At 35.9% G+C, this 23329-nt stretch overlaps 1 protein-coding gene across 2 annotated transcripts in view; it reads left to right on the top strand.

Moving 5' to 3' along the window:
- FBXL17 (F-box and leucine rich repeat protein 17) overlaps nt 1-23329 on the top strand; it is a 475635-nt gene that overhangs the window by 166978 nt on the left and 285328 nt on the right. For both annotated transcript variants that reach the window (XM_053911271.1, XM_053911273.1), the window contains exon 6: nt 10057-10187. In XM_053911271.1, coding sequence (XP_053767246.1) covers nt 10057-10187 — 131 coding nt within the window. The remainder of the gene's footprint in view (nt 1-10056; nt 10188-23329) is intronic.

Here is a 23329-nt window from a genome sequence, read left to right as displayed (position 1 = left end):
AGGTGAGTTCCAGTTGCATATTCTAAACCTCAAAGGAAGAAAAAAAGACATTTTATTTTAGACAGTAGGTACAATATTTCTGTAACATTTTTATAATGGTGGAAAATAAAAATACATGCCAGAATATTTTTAAAAATTAAACACCATCAATATCATACCTTTGTTTTCCAGTTTTACACATTTAGAAATAACAAATGGAATACTTTGACTGTTTTGCTTTTAATAGTGCAAGATCTGGAGGTCAATGTACAGGTCACTTGGCTTGGATATGATGAGCTTTGGTGTTGGACTAATGGCATTTCAATTATTTTACTACTTTTAAAAATAAGATCTCAAAACTTTTATTTGGAATATAGTTCTAAAATTTTCAGCACATTGTAGTGTGATATGTGGATGCAAATGACTAACATGGGTTCAAAACTCTATGAACTGTCTTCTTTTTTTCAAATAGACCTCTGAACTTGGTCTGAGGAGAATGAAAGAGAGATGTACAGTCAGGCCATTTAGATGAAGTAGTCTGTTCTTGCTTGCATTTACCTTCAACTTACTTTACCATTAATTTATTTGAGCATTGATTTATTTTCCTTATTTCAGTAAAAGTGTGAACATTTTAGTTTTCAGTTGAAGAAAAGTCCCATTTCTTGGCTCCTACTTTGTAGAAAGTGACAGGGCTGCTTAGAGCTGCTAACTTTTAGTGCTGTTTGTAGCTTGTTAGAAGCTCTAGAAATCTTATATGGAGAAGAGAAAGGAATTTGATAGAAAGAAAAGTACTAGAAAAAAGTCAATTAGAGACCATGCTGCCTGCCAGAGTAAGAGAGAGGGGCAGAACATCCATTTTGAATTGGTTTAAGAAGCAGAAATCCAATTAACAAATCCACATTTCTGCAGCAGAAGAGAGTGATTAAAATGTTGGTGAACTACTCAAAATTCTTGCTACACGCATCAAAGCTGACAACTTACGGAGGCTTTTTAAAAAAATTTTTAATGTTCTTTATTTTAAGAACAAATATGTAAATGGGAACTGATTATGCTTGTTCTAAAATGACCTTTAATTGTGTGGAATGACAGTGTTGTTTTTTATTATTTAATGCATACATCTTAGTGATGTTTATGTTCAAATGTATCAGTTTTAAAAGCATGTAGCTTCAGTGCTGCAGGTCTTGCATTTGATATAGATAAAAGACAGAGATCTGATTGCCAGAACCTTAAATAAATGAAGTTATTTTTAAATTTTAGATCCTGGCTCTCTTCTTCCTGAAAGAGGCCTGTGGTGAATTCTGAAAGTGGTGTGCTACTCACTTGACCCAGAAAACCCCTCAAAATCATGCAAATCAAGAGATTCAAATCTTCATGTTTACTTTCAGAACACTCGTGAAACTGCCCAGGCCATCAAGCAAATGCATATCTGAAAAGCCACCAAGTCTGAAGGATGTCATTTTACAGAAGCAATGTGTGCCATTCTGTCATTTACAATGGGGGCATGGGTAGGTGTGCCCAGGCCAAACAGTGGGGCTGCATACAGGGTCAGTGGCCCAAAAGAATGCTGAATTTTTGCTGCACTTGCTTAAAAATGCAGAGAGTAATGCTGAACTTTAGGGTGTAGATATAGATTCTCTGGAAACTGAGTACATCTAGGTGAACAAAGCTCCCAAGATGTGGTATAAAACTTACAGAGCTCATGGGCAGATGCATGAGCACTCCCTGCCACACGGAGATGATCCTTACCGAAAAAGAGCAGGTTGTACCTAAAGCAGAACAGGTTGCACAGAAGGAAAAGATATCCCAGAAGAAACTGGAGAAACAGAAACTTATGGGCCAGCAGTAAATTCAGCATAAAATAAATGCTAATAAAAGGTTTAAAGAAGTTTATATCCTGATTTCAAATACACTCATTTAGCAGTAAACATTTAATAAATGTGTTTGATGCACCTACCACTGTGTTAGGCACTAGTAACAAAAAAGTGAATAAGACATGGTCCCTGACCTGCAGTAGCTTGCTTTTGACTCTGGTGGGAAGAACATACACTTAATTTTATTATATTTTAATTGTTTAAAATTAATTTGAGAGAGAAGGCAGAGAGCGAGAAGAAAGAGGTGGGGGGGCGGAGAAGGAGAGAGACAGAAACATCGATTTGTTGTTCCACTTATTTATGTATTCATTGGTTGATTCTTATATGTGCCCTGGCCAGGGATCAGCCCCCAATGTTGGTGTATGAGGATGAAACTCTAACCAACACAACTACCCAGCCACGGCAGGAACGTGCAATTAATTAGACACGTTATAAAGCACTGTGTTTAAGGCTGTGGTGGGAGAATGAGCTGTAACATTGGTGGGTGTGTAGAGGGCATTTCTCTGCCTGTGGGCATCCCAGGAGGTTTTAGAGAAGACATGTGCTGGAGCCATGAAATCTGAATTATGTTTTCATAGGAAATGAAGACAGCTTTGTAACTGCCCCAGGTGGCTCAGACACTATAGCTGTTAATGCATGTTTTTAAAAAAGAATCTTGCTAGTCCACCATGTAATATATTTTATTACTATGGGTATATATGCCTGTATATTAATTCAACCGATTAATTAATTAATTTTTGTATTCATTATAAATTATAGGGTTGCTATGATTGTACCTAGCTTAGCATACTTATATATAATCAGTACTTTTATATTTTAAATTTAGAAGTATAACTGCCATGTATGTGCTGATGACTCCACAATTTATTTGACATATCTCTCTGAATATCTAATAGGCACCTCAAACATAACATATTCAAAACTCAACTCTGTTTTCCTACCGGTCCCCAAAGCAAAGCATCTTAGTTAATTGCAACAGTACCTACCAGTTGTTCAAGCCCCAAACCTTGGAATCATCCTTGATTCTCCTTTTTCTCTCAGGCCCCTTAACCTATTTGTCAAAAAATTCTGTTGATTCTAATTTCTAATTTCAAATATATTGAGAATCTGATCACTTCACACTACCTCCAGCTAACTGTTACTGTGGTCCAATTTGCTGATATTGCTTGATTGGATTCATTCAATACAGTCTCTCTCTCTGTTTCTACCCTCGCTCCTCTCCTAGGCTCACAGAAACTAAAACGATCATTTAAAAATGCAAGTTATATCACATCACCCTCCAGCTTAAACCTCCAGGAGCTCCCAAAATTCCTCAGAGCAAAAGCTAAAAAACTTACTTTGGTCTATAAGGTCTCATAAGAGTCTGCCCTATTTCACTCACTTCCTTGGCCATGTCTCTTGTTAGTTTCCTTTCTATTCCCTCTGCTCCAGTACCTGCAGCTCCTTACTAATCCTCTGAAATACTAGGGCAGTTCCCATCTCAGAGCCTCTTGCGCTAACTCTGGCCTTAGACATCAGCATGGTTTTGTTTGCTCCCTCACCTCCTTCAAATCTTTGCTCGAATTATCGTTTTTCAATGAGATCATCCTTGACTACCTATTTAAAATTATGCCCCATCTTTCTCCCTTCTACTCTTTTCCATCTGCCTTGCGTTGCTTTATTTTTTTTCTCTATAGTACATAACACCATTGAACATATTATATAATTTGCTTATTTATTTATTGGTCTCCCTACCCCCTTCTAAGTAGGGACTGTTATCATCCCTTTGGACAGGGATTTTTATCTCTTTTGTTTACTGCTGTATTTTATCAGCTGGAATATTTTCTGGTGCATAATGGGTGCCCAGTAGTTATTGCCTACATGAATGATATCATCTGCATTCTTTTATGAGTTACTGAAGAGGCTGAGCTTAATCAATTATTTTTACACTTGAAGTAACTGGATATTTATATATTAGTTGCTCTGTATTAGGGAAGTGTTTCCTAGTCCAGGCTGGGATCAACTGGGTATCTTTTTCAAAAATAGTAATGGCTGGCCTCATCCCAAGCCAATTAACTTAGAACTTCTAAGGATGGGACCTGGTTATTACTATTTTTCCTTAAAACTATGAATTTTTTAAATTTTATTTTTAAAAGATTTTATGTATTATTCATTTTAGAGGGAAAGAGAGGAAGAGAAGGAGAGAAACATCAATGTGTGATTGCCTCTCATGTGCCCCCTAGTGGCCTGCAACCCAGGCATGTGCCCTGACTGGGAATCAAACCAGTGACCCTTTGGTTTGCAGGCAGGGACTCAATCCACTGAACCACACCAGCCAGGACTATTACTATTTTTTTAAAGTTACCCACATGATCCTAATGTGTAGCCAAGGTTAAAGCCAGGTGTTTGGGAAACATTTAAATAAATGTGAATGAATGAAAGAAGGAAGGAAGGAAGGGAGGGAGGGAAGGAGGGAAAGAGAAAAAGAAAGAAAGAAAGTGTACCACAACTACCACATCAGATATCCAGGTTTGGGTCAGCTGAAGCATTATGATGTCAAATGTTAGTGTATTGAAGAGCCTTGATAGGCAAGCTCTCGGATTCCCTTTTGCAGTTGGAATATTTTTATTCCTAAAGGTTTGGGAGAAGGTGTGAGATGGTCCTGAGCAGCATAGCCCAGGAAGGGCTGGTGGGGGAGGAGAAGGGGAAAGGGAGGGTGAAGGAGATGGATAAAACAAAGAGCGGACCCCCAAGTATTGTAGCACGAAGGGAACTTTGCTCCCGTGGTGCCTTGGCAGTTCTTACCGATTGATGATTCCTGCCTAAAGGGCACAGTCATATTGAAGGCTGCCTACTTCATAATTTGTGTTAAGGCAAGTATATTTCTATGACTCACTAATTTTTCCTCTCTCTAAAGTAATCAGGGAATGATCATTTTTAAAATAATGAATACAGCTTTCTGAACACAACTCAGTGAGAACAACTTCCCGAAACTTGGGGAAAGAGATCTGAGCTATCCTAGCTCAGGGATGGGTAGGGATGGACAGTGAAGGGCCTTGATAGGAAAGTTCAGGGATTCCTTTTTGCAGTTGAAATATTTTTATTTCCTAAAGTTTTCAGAGAGGGTGTGAGTTGTGATCAGAGTTATTGAAGGAATATAAATCTGGCTAGTAATGTGGCAAGGAGGAGTTAGGAGGGATAGCTCTGAGGAGACACAGTGCAGTAAAGTGTCCAAGAAAGCAAAACAAAAATTGCAAATAAAATGGTGAAAGATATCAGATCCTGCAGGAGAATAAAGAACCAAACAGGCCTTGATTGGAAATAAAGCAAAGAGAGAGTAGCCCAGTGTGAGTAAGAAGACAGTGGTTGGAAGGAATACATAGAGAAGGTGCCAGAGGATTAACATGGTAGTTACTGTGGATGTGAGAGCATTTAAGACCCTGGAAGTCCTGTTTTCATGATTAGAATTAGAAATTTTTATTGTCTCTGCCAGGCGTTCAGGCTCTCTACTTAAAAGCTTTCAGTTCCCACCAAGGTTTCTATGAGGTGCTGGAAAGGATTTGCCTGATGTCCTAAATGTGGTTTATTTAGCTTTTATTACCATTTCTGTACTCGAGTCCCAGCTTTAATGGAGCTGAGATTCATGCCTATTGATGAGCAGAAGGGATGCCCTGTATTCTTTCTCTTGTCCAACCAAGTTCTTCTCTAAACGTACATGCCAGGCCCTGTCAAAGTTTGAAAGCTTTCGTATACTCAGGGAGAGAGATTCTCCCTGCCCCTTTTCTTTCCATTCCTAGCAGTCTTAGTTCTTTAATGTTCTTTTCAGTTTTACCATGCAAGGACCCATGCTAAAACCCTCTCCCTTTCTCCTGTGTCTCCCTCCCTGCCCTTAATAGAAGGGTTTCCCCAGTTTTCTTACAAATGCCTTTCTCTAACCCTTGTCTCCCTGTGCCTTTGGTCTCTCCAGTAATCATCTTGGCAGCCTGACAGGTGATTGGCAGATGAGTGTGTCGTACTGATCTATAGCCCCAGCTAACCCTGTCAAGGCAGCCTGTCTTAACCCTTGACTTTGATCCCAAAAGATTACAGCTCATTGCTCTGAAACGCAGTCCCAATAAAGCCAACATCTGCAGGGCTGGCAAGAAGTAATTTAGGTACTAGTTGACATTTGAACATATTTAACTATACAGAAGTGTTTAGTCTTTTCAAAAATTATCACCTCCAATGGGCATCACATAAATTATCCTTGTTAGCCTGAAAGAAATGGAACATCCTGCTATCTTTGTCAAGATTCTGTGAGTCGTCTTCTATTGCTTCCCCCACTGTAGGCAACCTGTACAATTGAGAATTTTGTTTCATTTTTTGCTTTTCCAGGGTCTTAAGAAAATTTGGAAACCATTTAAGGTATCTTTATAACCCTCCAAGCCTGTGTCTCCTAGGTAACATTCTAGTGTCTCACTTTGTACTTAAGTGCATACCCAGCCATACCAATCATTGACTAATTTGAGTCTTTAACCTGAGTTGGTTAATGTGATACTTTTCTCAATAAAAGCAGTATTAAACTGAAAGTTGGCTACCTACATTCTATATTCTGAGTTGAGTTTCTTTTAGAATACTTTACTAAACATTTAAAAATTGGATTGAAGCATTTAGAAGATCTTGGTAGTATGGATTTACTTATTCAAATCCTCTGTGATTTGTACAACCCAAGACTACTACCAGTGAATTTATAAGGAAAGTGAGTTTAATTAAAATGTCAGTTTTGTAAATGTAATTATTTGTTTCAGACTCTGAAGGATTATTTTAGGCAGCTTTTTATGAAACACTGGAGGGCAATATTATTAAATTCCCATAGCAAGGGAAAGAATGTGATGAATCTGACAGAGCTGTTTGTGGAGTTTTGAATGAAAATATGCCACATCTCCTAGAGGTGTTCAGTATGTGTCTTATAATGATGCAGGTTACCAGGAATTAGCTTCCTGGAACTGCCTTTGGATACTGTCATATTTCAAGTTGAACTGGCAAAAATGGTCATAGGGAGAGCCATGGGAGCCTAGTTAGTGATTGTCAGCTCAGGAAACAAATGAGCTCTGTAATTGAATCCAAGAGTAAAACACTCTTCAAGATCTCAATAAAGTGATGGCATGTGGGAGCCAAAGTGAATCTGTTTCTTCGTGTCTGAATCTGTGCTCCATTGCAAGAGTGAGGGAGGTTCCATTTATCGACAGTACATGCAGGGCAGCACCAGCCACCGTGGCCCAGTGCCCTCACCTGACCCTGTACACTGGGGATCAGCCTGGCTGCCGGGCTTCTAACTGCTCAGGAGTCAGTCAGCCAGAATTAGAGTTTTATCACATGTAGATAGCGACTGGAATCGTTTCTCCTTGCTATTCCATTGTTCTAGAAGACATCTTTAAATTCTCCCAAGTCTCTAAAATATATAGTTTAGGTTTGCTAGCATCTTTCTCCCTAGTATCTGTACTTTAGTTTTTCAAACCTCTTTGTTCCTCAGTTATCTTCCCTAATGTGAGAGGACTGCACCAGAACCAGCAACTTAAAATTTTCTTCTGTATGGAACTTTATTGTATGTTCCTATATGTCCTGGTTGATAAGAGACTTTTTGGTTTTTTTGTAATTTTTTTATTGTTATTCAGTTACAGTTGTCTGCATTTTCTCCCCATCCTTCCACCCCACCCAATCCCACCTCCCTCCCCCACCTCTACCCTCCCCCTTGATTTTGTCCATGTGTCCTTTATAGTAGCTCCTGTAGACCCCTCTCCCCACTATCCCCTCCCCACTCCCCTCTGGCAATTGTTACATTGTTCTTAATTTCATTGTCTCTGGTTATATTTTGTTTGCTTTTTTCTTTTGTTGATTATGTTCCAGTTAAAGGTGAGATCATATGGTATTTGTCCCTCACCGCCTGGCTTATTTCACTTAACATAATGCTCTCCAGCATTTTACAATAGCCAAGTACTGGAAGCAACCTAAGTGTCCATAAGCAAATGAGTGGATCAAAAAACTATGGTACATTTACACAATGGAATTCTACGCAGCAGAGAGAAAGAAGGAGTTTATACCCTTTGCAATCGCATGGATGGAACTGATAAAGAGACTTTTTAGTTGTGATAAAAGGCACATAATATACAGTTCACCTTTGCAATCATTTTAAAGTATATGGTTCATTGGTATTAAGTACATCCACACTGTTGTGACAAAGAGATATTTTATAATGAAGGGAGATAAAAGATATATAAGGATTCACATAGAAATTTTGTCAGAAGCTGTGCTATGCATATAGAGGAGGTATTTGTGTGTCTGGATAAAATTTCTATGAATATATGACTTCCTAGTGACTATAATAAAGGATAATTGGGAAAATACAGTGAAGTTCTAAGTGTATTGTATGTGGCTATATTTAACAGTTCACATATGTATGTGGTTATACATGGCAAAATTCACCTTTACATTCATAGGTTTAATAGTCATGTCTCAAAGTATTTTCAAGAAACCCTCTAGGCCCTTTTCTGGTTTCGCTGTGGTACAGACACGAGGTTGTTGTCAGGACAGGAGCCCAGCAAACTGCCCAGCACCTGCGATTCAAAGAGGCTGTTTGGTTTTTCACTCCTTCCCGGAAGAGTACATCTCCAGCAGCAAAAATTTTGGGGGTGTTGGGATTAAGAATATTCTGCAAAAAGAGCTAATTGTAAAAATAATGTGGTTTAAGAAAAATGCTGGTTTTTATATAGAAAACAGAAGTATAGGGTACATTACTGAGGGGAACATTAATGAGAGTTACTAAGAACAAATTTACCCCTGTGATCCTTGACATGTACAAGTTTACCTGTGCTTAGTCAAGTTTAGACACTTCTTTAGCCCCAATGCAAAATCTTGTGGAAATAGAAGTTTAGTATTGTAAAAAGATGGTTACCTTGTGGTACTAAATATGTATGGGGAACATATGACTGTTCACAAAATATGAATTGAGTAAAAGTCCGGGATTGGTTTCAGGAATTTAGCAAGACTCCCCCACCCCTACCGACAATGTGGCGCTAACAGAATGGCCACTTCAGAGTTTCCTGTCTTCCCAGAAAGTACTTTCTTGGGCGCTGAAGGTACACCTAGAGGAGAAGGCTGAATGGACCCAGTGTCTCCCTCTGTCCTTTTGTGAGCATACACATCTAACGAAGGGCAGCGAGCCTCCATGTTTAAAGTGACTGAGGATATTCTTCTTGTCTTAAGAGAAACTGAGCTTATCTTCAAGGATACAAAGTTCCCTACAGACCTTCTATATTAATTTTTTTATTGCAGTACAAGTTATCACACACTTAGCAGCTTAAAACAATGTACATTAGTCATCTTACTGTTTCCATGTGTCAAGGGTCCAGGCACTACAAGCTGGTTTTTGCCCAGGGTATCACAAAACCACAATCAGGGGCTCAGTTGGGGTTGCATTTCTTTCTAGAGCTTAGATCCTCTTACAAGTAAATGTTGCTGAGCAAACATAATTTTTCTGAAAAGTAGTTTATTTAAAGAGGATAATTAAGATCCTACTATCTTTGTTTAAATAATATTATTTTATTTAGAGATGAAGCATCAAGGGAAGTCAGGAAACATCAGGAAAAGAGTAGAGAAAGTGAAGAAATGGGGAAAGTGGTACCAAGATAAAATATTTACTTCTTAAACAATGTGTGTTATATTGCTTTCCACATGGTGAAACATACATCCCATCATGGGATAGTTTGGAGTACATTGATAAAATAGCACCAAGATATCTCAAATTAACCATTTAACTCATATTTTATCTTTTAAAAAATGAGAAATCCTACGCAAAAGTAACATGATAATCATGAAGATAAATATCTGAAATTGAATAATGTTAGAATAATCCTATCATGTTTTGGGTACTTAATGTAATGTATCAAAAAGCTTCCACCCCTATTAGATTGTTAATTTTTAATTTTTATTATGCCTCAGTAAAATCTGTTTGATTTAAATATATTATCATTTATGTATTCACCATAGATTTCTGCCCTCATTTCTAATTTAGTATGTAAAATACTATTTAAATAATTTTCCTTAAATACTTAGTTAAATTAAATGATTCTGGACTATTATCTATTTAAATATTATACAATGATACTCTATTTTGTAATAAACTATATAATTGTTTTAGAATGAACGTAACATTTACTTTTTTCATCTTTTATTTTATTTATCTTATTAGCTAAGAAACCTTTCCAGCTTGGATCTACGTCATATCACTGAACTGGATAATGAAACCGTGATGGAAATTGTCAAGAGGTGCAAAAATCTTAGCTCTCTCAATCTCTGTCTGAACTGGATCATAAATGACAGGTAATGAAAATAACATCTTCAAAACAGTTTTCCAGAAGAAAACATGTGTTATATGTACCAAATACTAATTATCATTATAACAAAGCATGTCAACTTTAAGGAAAATTTAATATAGCATGACTTTCCAAATAGATGTGTTTGAGCTTTGAAAACCTAGGTGTGTACTTTTAACCTATCCATTGCATATATTTGCAACACGTTTTCACGTGCTAAGATTCAAATGTTTGCCTAAACAGTTACATCTACAGCAGTCTGTTGAATTTTTTCTTTGTCACCCATCCAGGATATTTTGTTTATTTGTCACTTTAATATTTTTGCAACTTTTGTAGTTGATTTTACTGTCCACTTACCAAAGAAAATGATTCTTAGAAACTATTTCAAACATTATACATTCAGATTCTTTCTCAAGGTATGTTGTTTTTTGTATAAATATAACTCGTTTTCAAAGTGAAAGTCATGTGGTGGGTAATTTAATGTATAGAGTAAAGATGTGTGTAACAATTAAGATTGTTTTTCATATAAACAGTAAGAAACTATTTCTTTGAAATATTGCATGAAAGAAAAAATGAAGCAAGAACCCTTGAGATTAGACTTCTCTTTTATTATGAAAACAACTACAAAGTAGTACTACTGTATTGCTACTGGCTAGTTTAGGTGGGTTCTTAAATACAGGTATGAGACAAGATTTTTGTCCCCCAAATTTTCAAAAATAAGTTTTTTTAAAGATAGACTGCCAAAAATATTTTGCTTTTAAAATAGAAAGCACTATGTAAGCTAAAATTAGAACCTATTTAGATTTAAATATTTTTTCCACAGATAGCAGCAATAATTTATTACGTTTGTATGTGATAATGCTTTAATTTCAAGACACTTTTCCTTGCCACTTCTTTTTAAAATTAAATTTATTGGGGTGACATTGGTTAGTAAAATTTTATAGGTTTCATCCCCCTCCATTTTTAATTTCCTTTTCTACTTTAAAAATAAAATCATGTTGGGTCCATTTTCCCCAATTGCAGTAAATTCTGATGACATTTTCTTAAATTACCCTGCATTATTCTAAATTATGTGATAGCTTTTGACTTGGCTATTTCTTAGTATAACTTTTCTTGAAAAATGTGCTTATCTAGAATGGGCACAGGGTCATCATTTATGAAAGGTGTTTATTGTTTTTAAGTAATAGTCATTGTATGAAGTACATTTTGAAATCTAAAGAAAATTGATAAAAATTGTAAAAATAAAATTCTTCTCTATAATTTACATTCTTCATAATCAATTATATGACAACTTTAAAATAATTTTTAAGTGTCTTTTCATAACAACTAATAAAGTACATAAAACATTATCCTGTGGATTTACATACTCATGATATTTTAATGTAAACTTTTTAGTTTTCTTTTTTAAAACTAATCTCATTTGTTTTTGCTTTTGTTTATTTTTTTATCATATAGATTTCAAGTGTATGTTTCCTTTTTTAGGTGTTTACCATTAGTTTGATATTGAGATAAGCTTCTTAGTAATGCATCATATTAAAAGGAGAAAACTGTTTCTGCAACAAAATGATCATGAAAATGAGGGCCTTTCATTCCACCACAATGTTCTGTGTCCCTGCGGGCAGAGGGCCAGTACCTGGAGAGTAAACAAGATGCAGTCCCTATGTGATTGTAAGGGGTATTTCCTCAGTTAACAGTTTGTTTAGGTTTGTATCATTTAGACAAAGATATTCAGGGATTTCAAATCTTCAAGTTCTTCAAAAACTTTCTTACACTTGGTATTTACAAATGGGAAACCGGGCAGTGCTCACTTTGCCTTTTCTTCCCTTTGTTAGGCTCTATCCACTCAGGCCTCTTCTGTTTCCATCAGTTTTTTCCTACTTAACTTTAATGGTTATTTGCTATTTGATCATAAATATATGTACTGTAGAGATTTATTTGCAAGGAATGAGAGTGTATTTTTATATTTTTAATGGAAAAGTTTGGATTAATTGAGAAAACATGCATTTTAATGAGGTTGAGCAGTAGAGTTTTAAAGATCAGACTCTTAGGTTTTAATTACACTGCTTGCACTTATCCTGTGTACTGTAATAGAAGTTTCGAACATTAAAACCCACTTTGCAGTACCATCTAAATTACTCATCTCATTGTTCTTCCCATGCTCTTTTACTAAGCTAAGTAATATTTGTAATTATATTGGTATAAATCTAGGACTTGCCATCAGACTTAATTATAATTTTAGCACTTAGCTCAGATGGGTTAGTAACCTTTCATATAGAGGGCACTGGGATGCACTAATGCATTTAGCCTATCAATTAGCATCTCTTTTACATTTGTTCATTATTACTATCCGCTAATAAATTAGAAGCATTTATTAACCCCCTACTAAATTCTTGGTACTGTGTCTCAGACTGGGGGGCACTGAGTGCCTGCTGCTCTCAAAGGTTGCTCTGTAGGTGACATAAGACTTAATGAGTGAGATAATAGTGAGCCATGGAAGGATAAGGGGAGAAAAGTAACCTTTATTACCCAGGCAATCGATAGGCATTTTACATGTGCCCTTATTTAAATCCTTCACCATCTTTTGTTCAGTGGAAGGTTATACTGTTCCCATTAAATTTGGACCATTTGCTTGACTTTTCTTTGGCTTTTCTGATGGATATATTTTTCCCTCATTGCTCCAGTAAAAACTGGGTGAGGACAAACAAGAAAAAGCAAATAGCTAATTAGTCAATTTTCTATTTCATAACTGGGATTTACACACTATTTATATAGGAAATTTTTAGTTTTTTTTTTAAACTAATCTCATTTGTTTTGTTTTTATCATATAGGTTTCGTGTGTCCATTTCTTTATTTTTTATTAAATGTATTGGAGTGCAGTTGGTTAATAAGATCACATAGGTTTTGAGTGTACATTTCTTTGATACACGATCCATATATTGCATTGTGTGCCCACCACCCAAAGTCAAATCTTTTTCTTTCAAAGTCATTATTTTCTTTCATAATTAAGGTATGATAGAACCTTTTGATAATATTTTATACATAGCATATGTAAAAAGAATCTACATTTAATGCTGCTAGCTTTAATAAAAGATTCCTCGCATGAAGATAACTTTGATATTCAGATCTTAGATATAAGATTTACCCTAGATTTAAAAGTGCTTATCTGTAAACTTTATTTTGAAGTTCAAAATTTTAAAATATGGAATAATTGGAAGTCTTAACTGTTAGACTCATAGTGCCTTTTAGCATTTTGTGGTTCATGAATTGATGTGTGGGACTAAGACATGCTGTTCTTTATCTTTGTTTTTCTAAAAGCACTTTTTGTATTTAGAGAGTTAAACAGCATGATATTTCTTGTATTCAGAAGGATGGTCTAGTAGTCATTTGACATTTACCATTGCGTTTGAATACAAATAAAATCCAAGTGGTTTATGAAAAGAAGACACTGACTATTTCTATCAGTGATTTAAATTAAATATCTGGTTGTTGTGTCTCCTCTACTCTCTCCGACTCCAAGTTTATTGAAATGTTTATTTGCATTTGATATAAATCTTTTGTTATTTCACATCCAATTTGGTCTTCACTGTTTTGTCCCAGAGTCCAAAAGCAGCATGCTTTGGATGTAAAAAAAAAACTGGTATGTGGAAAAATGGAATTGTTCTGAGCATTTGTACAGTGATATGCTTATAATGGCTCTTCTGTTCTTTTTGGCCAATAAGAATTAAATAAAATCTAATTGATTTCAATAGATCTTTACAAAAGATGTCTTTAATATTTAAATTGTCTGTTAAAGAGGGACTTAATCTTCCCATTTTGAATTTTTAACATGCAAATAAAGTTCAGTCACACACGCACACACACACTCATTATCAAGTACATGACTTTTTTTCATTGGCAGTTGACCACGCTTTCTCATGAATTAAGATAACGGAGGAGGATAACAATACAAGAGAAACGAAACACCCATCAGCTAAAGTCACAAACCATAACACAAGTCAGGCTGGTTGTTAAAGTAAATTATGTTGCCAACTAGTTGATCTTGCCTAGCTAGAGATTTATTCTTTAAATTTGCATTTTTTAAAAATGTGTTAAATATATTGAATATTCTTTAAGGAGTTAATTTGCTGTGTGAATCTTGTATTTATGTAAGTGAGCTATGGCATCAGTGAAGACTCTACAATTTGGAGAATTTTAAACCTGAGACTGTTCTGACCATTTTCTTTCAAGTATAAAATAACACTTGCAATATGTTACTATTTCACTTGATGTATATAGTATGAGTGTTTAGAATAGCAACTGTAGATATTTTCTCTTTACATAAAACTTAAGTAAGATCATTTGAAGTTGTAAAGCTGTGGGCCACAGCTGAGTTCAATCCCCAAAGCTGTTTTGTTTGGCCGATATACTATTTTAAAAAACAATGAATTATTTGCCAACACTTCAAAAATTGGGACAGTTCATGTGAAAATTACAAATTTGGGCCTTCTCTTGGGAAAGTGGCAGATCTAGCAAACCCGGACCCAGGTTTTCTCAGGTCAGCAGTTTTCCCAGGATAAGGAATGGCCATCCCCTTTGGCCACTCTCCGTTTCTTCATCATTCCACCAAGCATGATCTCGTTGTGTATTATCTGCCTGTCTCCACCCGGCCTACAAATAGAATTCTCCTTTATTAAAATTCAGAATGTAGAGATTTTTCCATATTTCTGGTTTTAAATCCAATAGTTTTTAAAATTGAGTCTGGTAAAAATATATTAACAGGTAATAGAGAGTTAATCAGTCCACCCAAATTGTTTCTTCATTATTTCAGGTATCAGAACTTTGGCCACCAGGTGGACATTAGAGGGGAAAACAGAATTCAGCTTAAAATAGGTTAAAGCCTTCAATTTCATTGACTGCCTTCCAAAATGGAGAATTCACTTCTACTTTGGGTTCAAACAAGTGTTATAAAAAGGTTTCCTGAATTGTAAAGAAAATTGAACTAGTTTACTGAATTCCCTCTGACTGTAAGCCTGTGATTCAAAATGAATTTATTTGCAGTGCTTAGTGTGTGAGTCATGATTCCTGTGTTTACAGTATTAGGAAAAATCTCAGTGCTGTTTTTCCTTCTGACTTTTCTGTGTGCAGCGCTTTTCCGTCTTTCGGGCATGCTCAGGTGGAATGTGTAGAGTGACAGATTACTTCGCCACCCCATTCGGGGAGGCTGACGGCACCCGGCTCCTGTGAAACTCGATGAGGCATTCTATAAAGATTTTTCTAACTCCCTTGATCTTCTCTGGGTGTTTATTCTGTTTCTTCTTTCAAATTTCCGTTGATTCAATAAAAAACGGTGACATTTAGAAATAAAGTTCAGAGAGGATTTGAGCAGGTGTTGGTGATATAAGGTATTTGCTGAGTGCCCATTGTGCTTTATTTCCAAGAATTGTTTTTGAACATATGCTATATATTGTATTTATAAGTGTTTGAAGACTGGGTGGATAATCTACCATCTTCCTGTGAATGTCATGTCACAATGGACTTAGAATTTTATTTCATTTCAATCCCCTAATATTACTTAATTCTTCTGGAGACTGAGGTTTAAAGAGTGCCCAAGGGGGACAAACGTATCCATTAAATCAGCAAGCAGAGTTGAATTTGAGTTTGAGAATATTTTGCTTTCTATTAAAGTTAAGTGGTCTGGAGGAGAGGAATACTTTTCACCTTGGAATATTGAATGTGAAGTTTGAACAATTTCCTCCCATGAAAGCCTGAAAACTGGAAATAAAGAGGCAGAAAGAATAACGCTGACTCTCGAAGCAGCTCCGTGGCATATTTACAGCAGGACTCCCTGCCTGTGTAGAGTGCTGAGCGGTCCGTTTGCACACTTTTGGTGCCGAGTAACGTGGCTGGGCTGGTTAGGTGGAGCTTTACCATAACTGAATTTTTGCTTGTTTCTGTAATCTACTGCATAGTTTTCTGTACGTTCTATGATATTTATTTATATTTTTGCAAAAAGAGTAAGGGATACATTTTCCTGAGTTCTGGCAGGGTTGTAGAAATGGAACGGAGTCTTTCTGAGCTCGAGGCACTTGCTTGAGGTTGGCGTATTTTTTGACACTCTCCTTTCTATTTACAATAATTTGTAAGACCATTCCTGGAAGAAGAGTATGGTGTTGGGGTAACCACCATTCAGGCTCCCAAACTGTTTACAAATGTGGTGTCTTCTGTGTCCTCCTATCCATTAGACCTTCTCTTTGAAGCCACGTTTGGTCTTTGTAGTGCCAGTGAGGTCAGAGCATATATTTTTTCTCTTTTGTTTTGGGGCTAAGGATAATAACAACTACTAATAGTAGCTCTCATTTATTATTGTATAATCTGTGCCACAGAACGTGCTAGTGTTTATGAACAGTGTTTTGTTTAATCTTTACAACAATCCTGAGGAAGAAATTAACCTCATTTTTAAATGAAGGATTTAAGGCCCAGAAAGTTACAGCTCATGAGTAAGTGGTGCAACTGAGACTGGAATCCATTCTTGTGTGTCTTCAAAGTCCAAGCTGTAACCATGAGATGCTCACTGTCTCCCAGTACCTTATTCTCCCTCAGATTTAGAGTGACCTAATGTCCTGATTTGCTAGGATCATTGCTGTTGTTTTGGGATTTTTTGAGGTTTAGCATTTCTGCTGCTCTTGCCTCCTTCTGTGTTCCAAAGTGTCCTGGTTTGGATACTAAATTATATGGTTGTCCTACCTCGGACCTCATATTGTGTGTGATCATTCTGAACATCATTAGAATTTTACCTTCTCTTTTCCTGCTTCTCCATGTTTACATTATTTTGTCTTATAGAATAGTGTGGATTTTTATGGTATCCCTAATATATAATGGTAATTTAAAATTTTGGCTTTTGTCTTTGGTTTCCAGTGAGCAATAATGCATAAGTAAACATTTCTATAAATAATTAAAATAGCTTCTGTAGATTCATATTATTGGTATTCTTGGCTATGATATTCTAAACGATGCTACCATTTTTGTACTTTTCAGGCAACATAAAGATGAGTAACGGATATATTAAGAATTTAGTTGCAGGACTAAAAACCATGTTTTCCATGTTATGAAATAAGAATTTGTGATCAAATTATGGGAAAGAACAGGCCACATGCTATGTGATGGTGAGTGCTGTGTTGAATGCCAGTGGGTCTGGAGGCTTCCTAACCTCAACCTGTTTTCACATTGTCAACAATGAAGAAAATTTTCATTTATTGATGAAAATGATAATAGTTTATTGGCTGGACAAATTTATGACCATCTGTCCCTCTCCTGCTTTCCCCGAGAGTTGTCTTATTCTTAATTCCCAACCAGAAATGATAATTAAAATAACTCACTGTTGTCAAAATTTTATAATATATGATAAATGAAGGCCAGTAAAGAGTGAAAATATGAGAAAGGTAATTAAATCTGACAATTTTCTTGTAAAAGGCTTGAGATGATAAATATCTCCTGTGATTAGTTATTAATTTAGTGCAAGAGATTTTGCTTCAGCTTAAAATATTTAATGAACAATGGCATAAAGAAATATTTTAGAAGATAAGTGTATACATGTTAAACCATTAAGAGGAGAAATTGCTAGAACTTGATTGGTAATAATTAAAAATGGCAGGCCTGACGTGTATGTGTGTGGCCTATTTTCCATGTGACAGTTCTTTCAGAAATTAAGAAAGAAGACATGAAGAATGACAGAGTACTTTCAGCTTGAAATCTTTTGCTCCATGAAAAAGGAAAGATTTTATGTATATCATTTGTCAACTGGTAAAATATTTAATTTAAGGTAGCAGAATAACTCCTTCCTCACTTAAGTCGGAAAAAGCAAACTTGTTTCATTAACAATGATAGTTACACTAATAATAACTTCTCTTAAAATAAATGTGAATTCTGTAATTGAATAACAATAAAAATTTAAAAAAATAAATGTGAATTCTTTTCTGTTTAAAGCAAAGATGAAGTAATGTGGTGTTTGTGACGAGTTGCTGCATCATGTCACTGTCCAGCTGAATCCACCGCGCATCACTTTACTGGTGGCATATGCCATTGTGTGGCTGCATAATGTTTGGTTTATTAGTCTCTCTCTTTGTGAGGGGGACCAGTGCCTTCATCTTCGGGCCTCTGCCACCCCCTAAGCCCCTGGCACCGTGCACAGGGCTTGGCTCAGAGAAGTAATTTAATACTTGCGTGTTGGAGAATTACATAAGTGCTTCTTTAGTAGGATATATAAATCTGCTTTTAAACAAGGCTCGAACTTTGGCTGAAATCCAGGCAATTTTCTTCTAGATTTATTTATTTCTGAATAGGGTTGCTTCTTAATAAAGTGAGGATTTCATGTCATTGTCTGCATTCAGAGAGAGCTTGCTTTTATGTATGGCATGCCATTTACCTGAGAGCTGGGGCCTCGTTTTTTTGAACAATAAACAGGATTTTAATGTTGAATCATTGGGTTTTGCCCTTTTAATAAGGTCTTTGGAATTCTTTTAAATGAAGAACTAGAAACTTCACTTTCTTTTTTTATGTAATGATACCTTGTATTAAATTGACAAGAGGCAGAGAAGACAGTCACAGCTTTTTTCTGCTTCTGGTGAGAAAAGCATGACCATGTGAGAAACAGTGCTGCAAAATTTCCCTTAACTCTTTTTGTAGCATCATTAAGTGGTACTCTTTAAATGTATGTTTAATGTTTGATTATTTGCCACTATGAACCCACTCATACCGATTAAGGCGATGTTCACATTAGAACAATTATCTGGTTAATTGCTCCGCTGCAAAAATAGGCTAAAAAATCATCAAAACATCAAGTTGTGAAAGCACCGGCAGGAGTTTCAAAACTACCATGCATACCTACTGCAAATCACATCAGCAAAGCAATTAATTTGGGCTAATTGCTTTTCTGTTCCTTCAAGATGCACTTTGGAACTATCTTTTGAAATTGTGGCAATTAAGATTAGTAAGCAATATAATTAAAGAATGTTAGAATAGTCACTATTTTTCAAAAATGGTAACTATTTCATGTGAACCTATATATTGTATCGGTCACCTATGTAGGACTTTGAAATAATTAAAGCAAAATAAGAGTATTATAGTCATTTACACAATGTCCTTAAACAATAAGTTGAGTAAATTACCTGTTATGAAACTGTATCATGGGGTCACCTTTAATTCCTGGTTATTAATTAGAATTATCTAATTTCAACAATTCACACTGAGGTGTACCATCAGAGGAGAAATACCTAGCCACCAGTGGCATTTTCTCTAGATGAACGTGTATATGGCTTCTCATATATCTTCTCACAGTGTAATTAGGATTTTTAAATGTCTTAAAAATCAGAGTAGGCACACTTCATATTATTGAAATTTTCTGTTATTCAGTATTATAATTTTGACAGCACATTTGTCTAAAATTGAAAATTATTGAGATTGTAACTGTTTCTCTAGAAAGCAGTGTTTTAACAGATCATCAGCTGAAAAAAATGGCAAGTTTAGGGTTGAGTTCTTCATTGGAAAATGTAGAAGTGTTATTAATGGTGGAAATAGCCATTCCCCAACTGCTTCTCTTCTCGCTGTATTGTCAAACAGCAAGTAGCTCTTTCTTTCACGTCTTTCCTCCTGTGAGGAGCAGTTCATACACAGTGTGTTTAGTGGCACATCCTCCCCCATGAAATGCTCCGAGGCTCACAGATTGTATTTTGTGAAGGACTGCGGCTCTTGAAATGCATCTTTTGGAGACACACATGCTAAAGGAAGTCCTGGTGGCAGTGACCACTTTGCGACTCTCTGGGCTATGACAAGAAATTTAGAAAGATATTTTAAAAATGAGATTAGATACAATAAATTAAAATGAATTTCAAGTTCTGTCTTGGCATGCTGTTTGTTCATAGATATGAAAATTAATTTATTTTTCTTTTTCTCTTCTTAATTCAGTATGAATAGATCTCTGAGCCTAGCTGATTGACAGCGTCACAAAGCTAAAGTTTTCTCTAAGAAATATTTTCATGGAGAAGAACAAAAGTCTGTGTACTTTTACAATGATACAGTTTTCTTTACTTTTACAAACTTAATAGTTTCTAGAAATGCTTTATACTTGATCCAGATTTCTTAGTGATTCTACTTGTTATGGAATGTTCAACTAGAAAGCTGCTTACTGAAGGTAAAAAGAGCGAAACAGATGAAAATGAATTTATTGATTAGATTAACTAGAAAAGTGTTGAGGACTCAAAACGCAGAAAAACAAAGAAACCGAAATAACAGTACCAGTCACTACGTCTGGATGTCGGTCGTCTTTGGAATCTGTCACTGAACCAGCAGAGCATTGTTAACTCTAGTTTGGGAAAAATTCGAGCAAGCACTTCTTTTTTTGGCTTTCAAAACTTGTATTTTGCAGTTATTTATATTTGAAAGATAGCATAGGTTCTATAAAAATGTATTACTATTTTGCAGATTTTAGAAGATTGCAAATCATAGCCACAAAATTTTCCCCTCCCTATCTGCATGGCTCTGGGCAGTGTGCTGCTGCCTGTCGCGTCAAGAGGTAGTGTTTGTTTCCCTGTCGCCTTGCATCTGGGCTCCTTTCTGTTGTGCTCCGACCAAGAGGATGTGGGGGAAATTACATTGTGGGGCTTCCAAGCTTTGGCTTCAAGAGGCCTTGTATCTTCTTTTCTTGCCTTTCTGGATGCTGCTACCCCTGAAGAAGCTCACACTATCTGAGGATGAGAGCTCCCACAGAGACACAGGTCTAGCCAACAGCCAGGGCTACCTGTCCGATGTGTGAGTGAGGCCATCTCAGACAATCCAGCCTCAGTCAAGCTTTCGGATCCCTGTGGTTTGGTGAATGAAACCAGCAGAACTGCTCAGCTGAGCCCAATCCAAATTGCTGGCCCACAGAGTTGTGAGCATATGAGAGCTGTATTTCTTTTTTAATCCACTAAATTTTGATTAGGTTTGTTATATACCTATCATTGCCTGAGTCTGACTTTGTAGCTGCTCAATGTTGAGAATTTTATCTTAAGTTAGGCAAGGTGCTAAGAGTGTTTTATTCATTATCTCATTTAATTATCAATGCTGTGACATAAGTATCAAGACACCCTATTTTACAGATGAGGTAAAATGAGCTCAGAGGTGAAGTATCCTGCGGATTGATGATCACAGCTCGTAAGTGCAGAGTCAGAGTCTGCCACCCCAACTCCATCTCTCAAACTCCCTCCAGCATCTTATTTGGAGTTTAAAAATACAGTTGCAATAAGCAGTTAAACCTACCAATGGAGTCTGCTAAATATAAGAGCTAGCTAAATACAATAATAATAATAATAATATGATAATGATGATAACATAAATATTACAATAAAGTGGCATCTATTGGCAGTTTTTAGTGTTCTTATTTAATCTTAAATAGTCATCTAAAAATACATGGGGAAAGAAGGCAGCTCTTCTCATAAGGACCTTGAGTTTGAAAAGAATAGTGCAAATACAAATTGTAAACATTGATTTTATATATATTAAAAATATTTTTTGGTGTTTCACAGTAGTAAGAATATATCCCTTTTCTATCTTATTGTCAAGTTAGAGAAAAATGGAATTGAGGAGACCCTCCTTTAGAAGAGTTTGGCAGAGGCTTATTTACCATTATATTTTTGCCTTCAACATCAGTGTCGTCTAATAACAAGACTTGGAAGAACATAACTTCTATGGCATATAAACAGTAATGGTACTAATACCTGCCACAGAAATCCCACAAATAGAGTCTTTTCATTTGAAATGCTTTTATTTTGATCTTATAGTAACCATATATCAACAAATCAGTTAATACAGTGGGGTGACTCTGACATATTTATCCTAGCTTGTCTCACCACTTACCATACCCCCACACTAATCAGACCCGCTGCCTGTTAAATAAAGCCTGGGGGCATTTCCTTCGTGATTTATTGAGATATTTTGAGAACTGGTTTCATTTGGGAAATACAGTTTCCATTTGTTTTCCTTTTAACTTGAGTTTATACTGAATTCTTGTTTTTGATTTTGGTTAATCTTTTTTCCTATCAATAAGTTACCAATGTGTTTTAGTATTTTGACATTTTATTGTATCACACAGACATACACGTGAATGCTTTGTGTGAATATGTATGTATCTGGAGAATCTTATGTTTGGGGGGAGGACAGAAAATAAGTTCCATTTTTTCTTTTAGTTTTAATTCAGACTCAGATGGATTATAAATTATTGCAATGTTACCTTGATAACAGCACAGAAAATAAAACTGCATATGGGAATTGTGACTCTCCCACAACCCTGGGCTCCCAACCAGAAGCTCAGTTGGCGCATGTTGCTTGATTTGATGGCAGTCAAACAGTGATCATAACTTGTGTTCAAGGTAAAGGGGTGGGGCGAGACTGCTCAAGTTGGTTAAGAAATAGTGCAATTCAAAATAAGTTGGTCAAAATAGTCAAGTTCACTTAAGGGGTGTATACACAGTCTGAAAATACTTTATAAATGTAATTGAAGAGTTAAAGAGGCACTCCCTGAATTCTCTAACATAGAGTGGTGGTTTATGTTTGAGGCACATGGACACAATTTTAGTCTAATTGAAAACCTGGTAACCTTACTAGATTAAAAAAAAAAAAAACAGAATGAAGAAGATGGGGAGAAAAACCTTGGAGAAGTGTGATATCCTTGACAAAATATGTCAAGATAATGCCCTGATTTCTTTATTAAATTTAGTAATGAATTTGAAAAAAATGGACTTCTGTAACATTTTTATCTGTAGATTTTAAACATTTATGAAATGACTGCGTTTGAAGAATACATGTTACTTAACCATGCAGTTACTATCTTGGATCTTATGGTCTTATTAGAATTAGAAAATATTTAATAGATTATGTCTCTAGATAGAAGCCCATCTTCTTTTTGTTTCCAAGCTTTCTCTTTCTCAGCATTATCCCTAGTACTGAGACATCACTGTGGTACAGAGGAGCCCTTTTTTTAGTGGGGTGGTGATGGCTCTCAGCAGCCATCCATCTCTAAGTAGGATGTAACAGTGACACTTGGTAGAGGCAGAGGAGTATCACCCAGCAAGCCCCGACAGACATTTAGACAGCCACACAGATATCGCTGCCACTTGATGGCCATCTCCCGTTTTGAAA

This window comes from Desmodus rotundus, chromosome 1 (genome assembly GCF_022682495.2).
Source record: "Desmodus rotundus isolate HL8 chromosome 1, HLdesRot8A.1, whole genome shotgun sequence".
Lineage (NCBI taxonomy): Eukaryota > Metazoa > Chordata > Mammalia > Chiroptera > Phyllostomidae > Desmodus > Desmodus rotundus.
The sequence above is the reverse complement of the archived record's forward strand: the minus strand, read 5'-3'. Positions and strand labels throughout refer to the sequence as shown.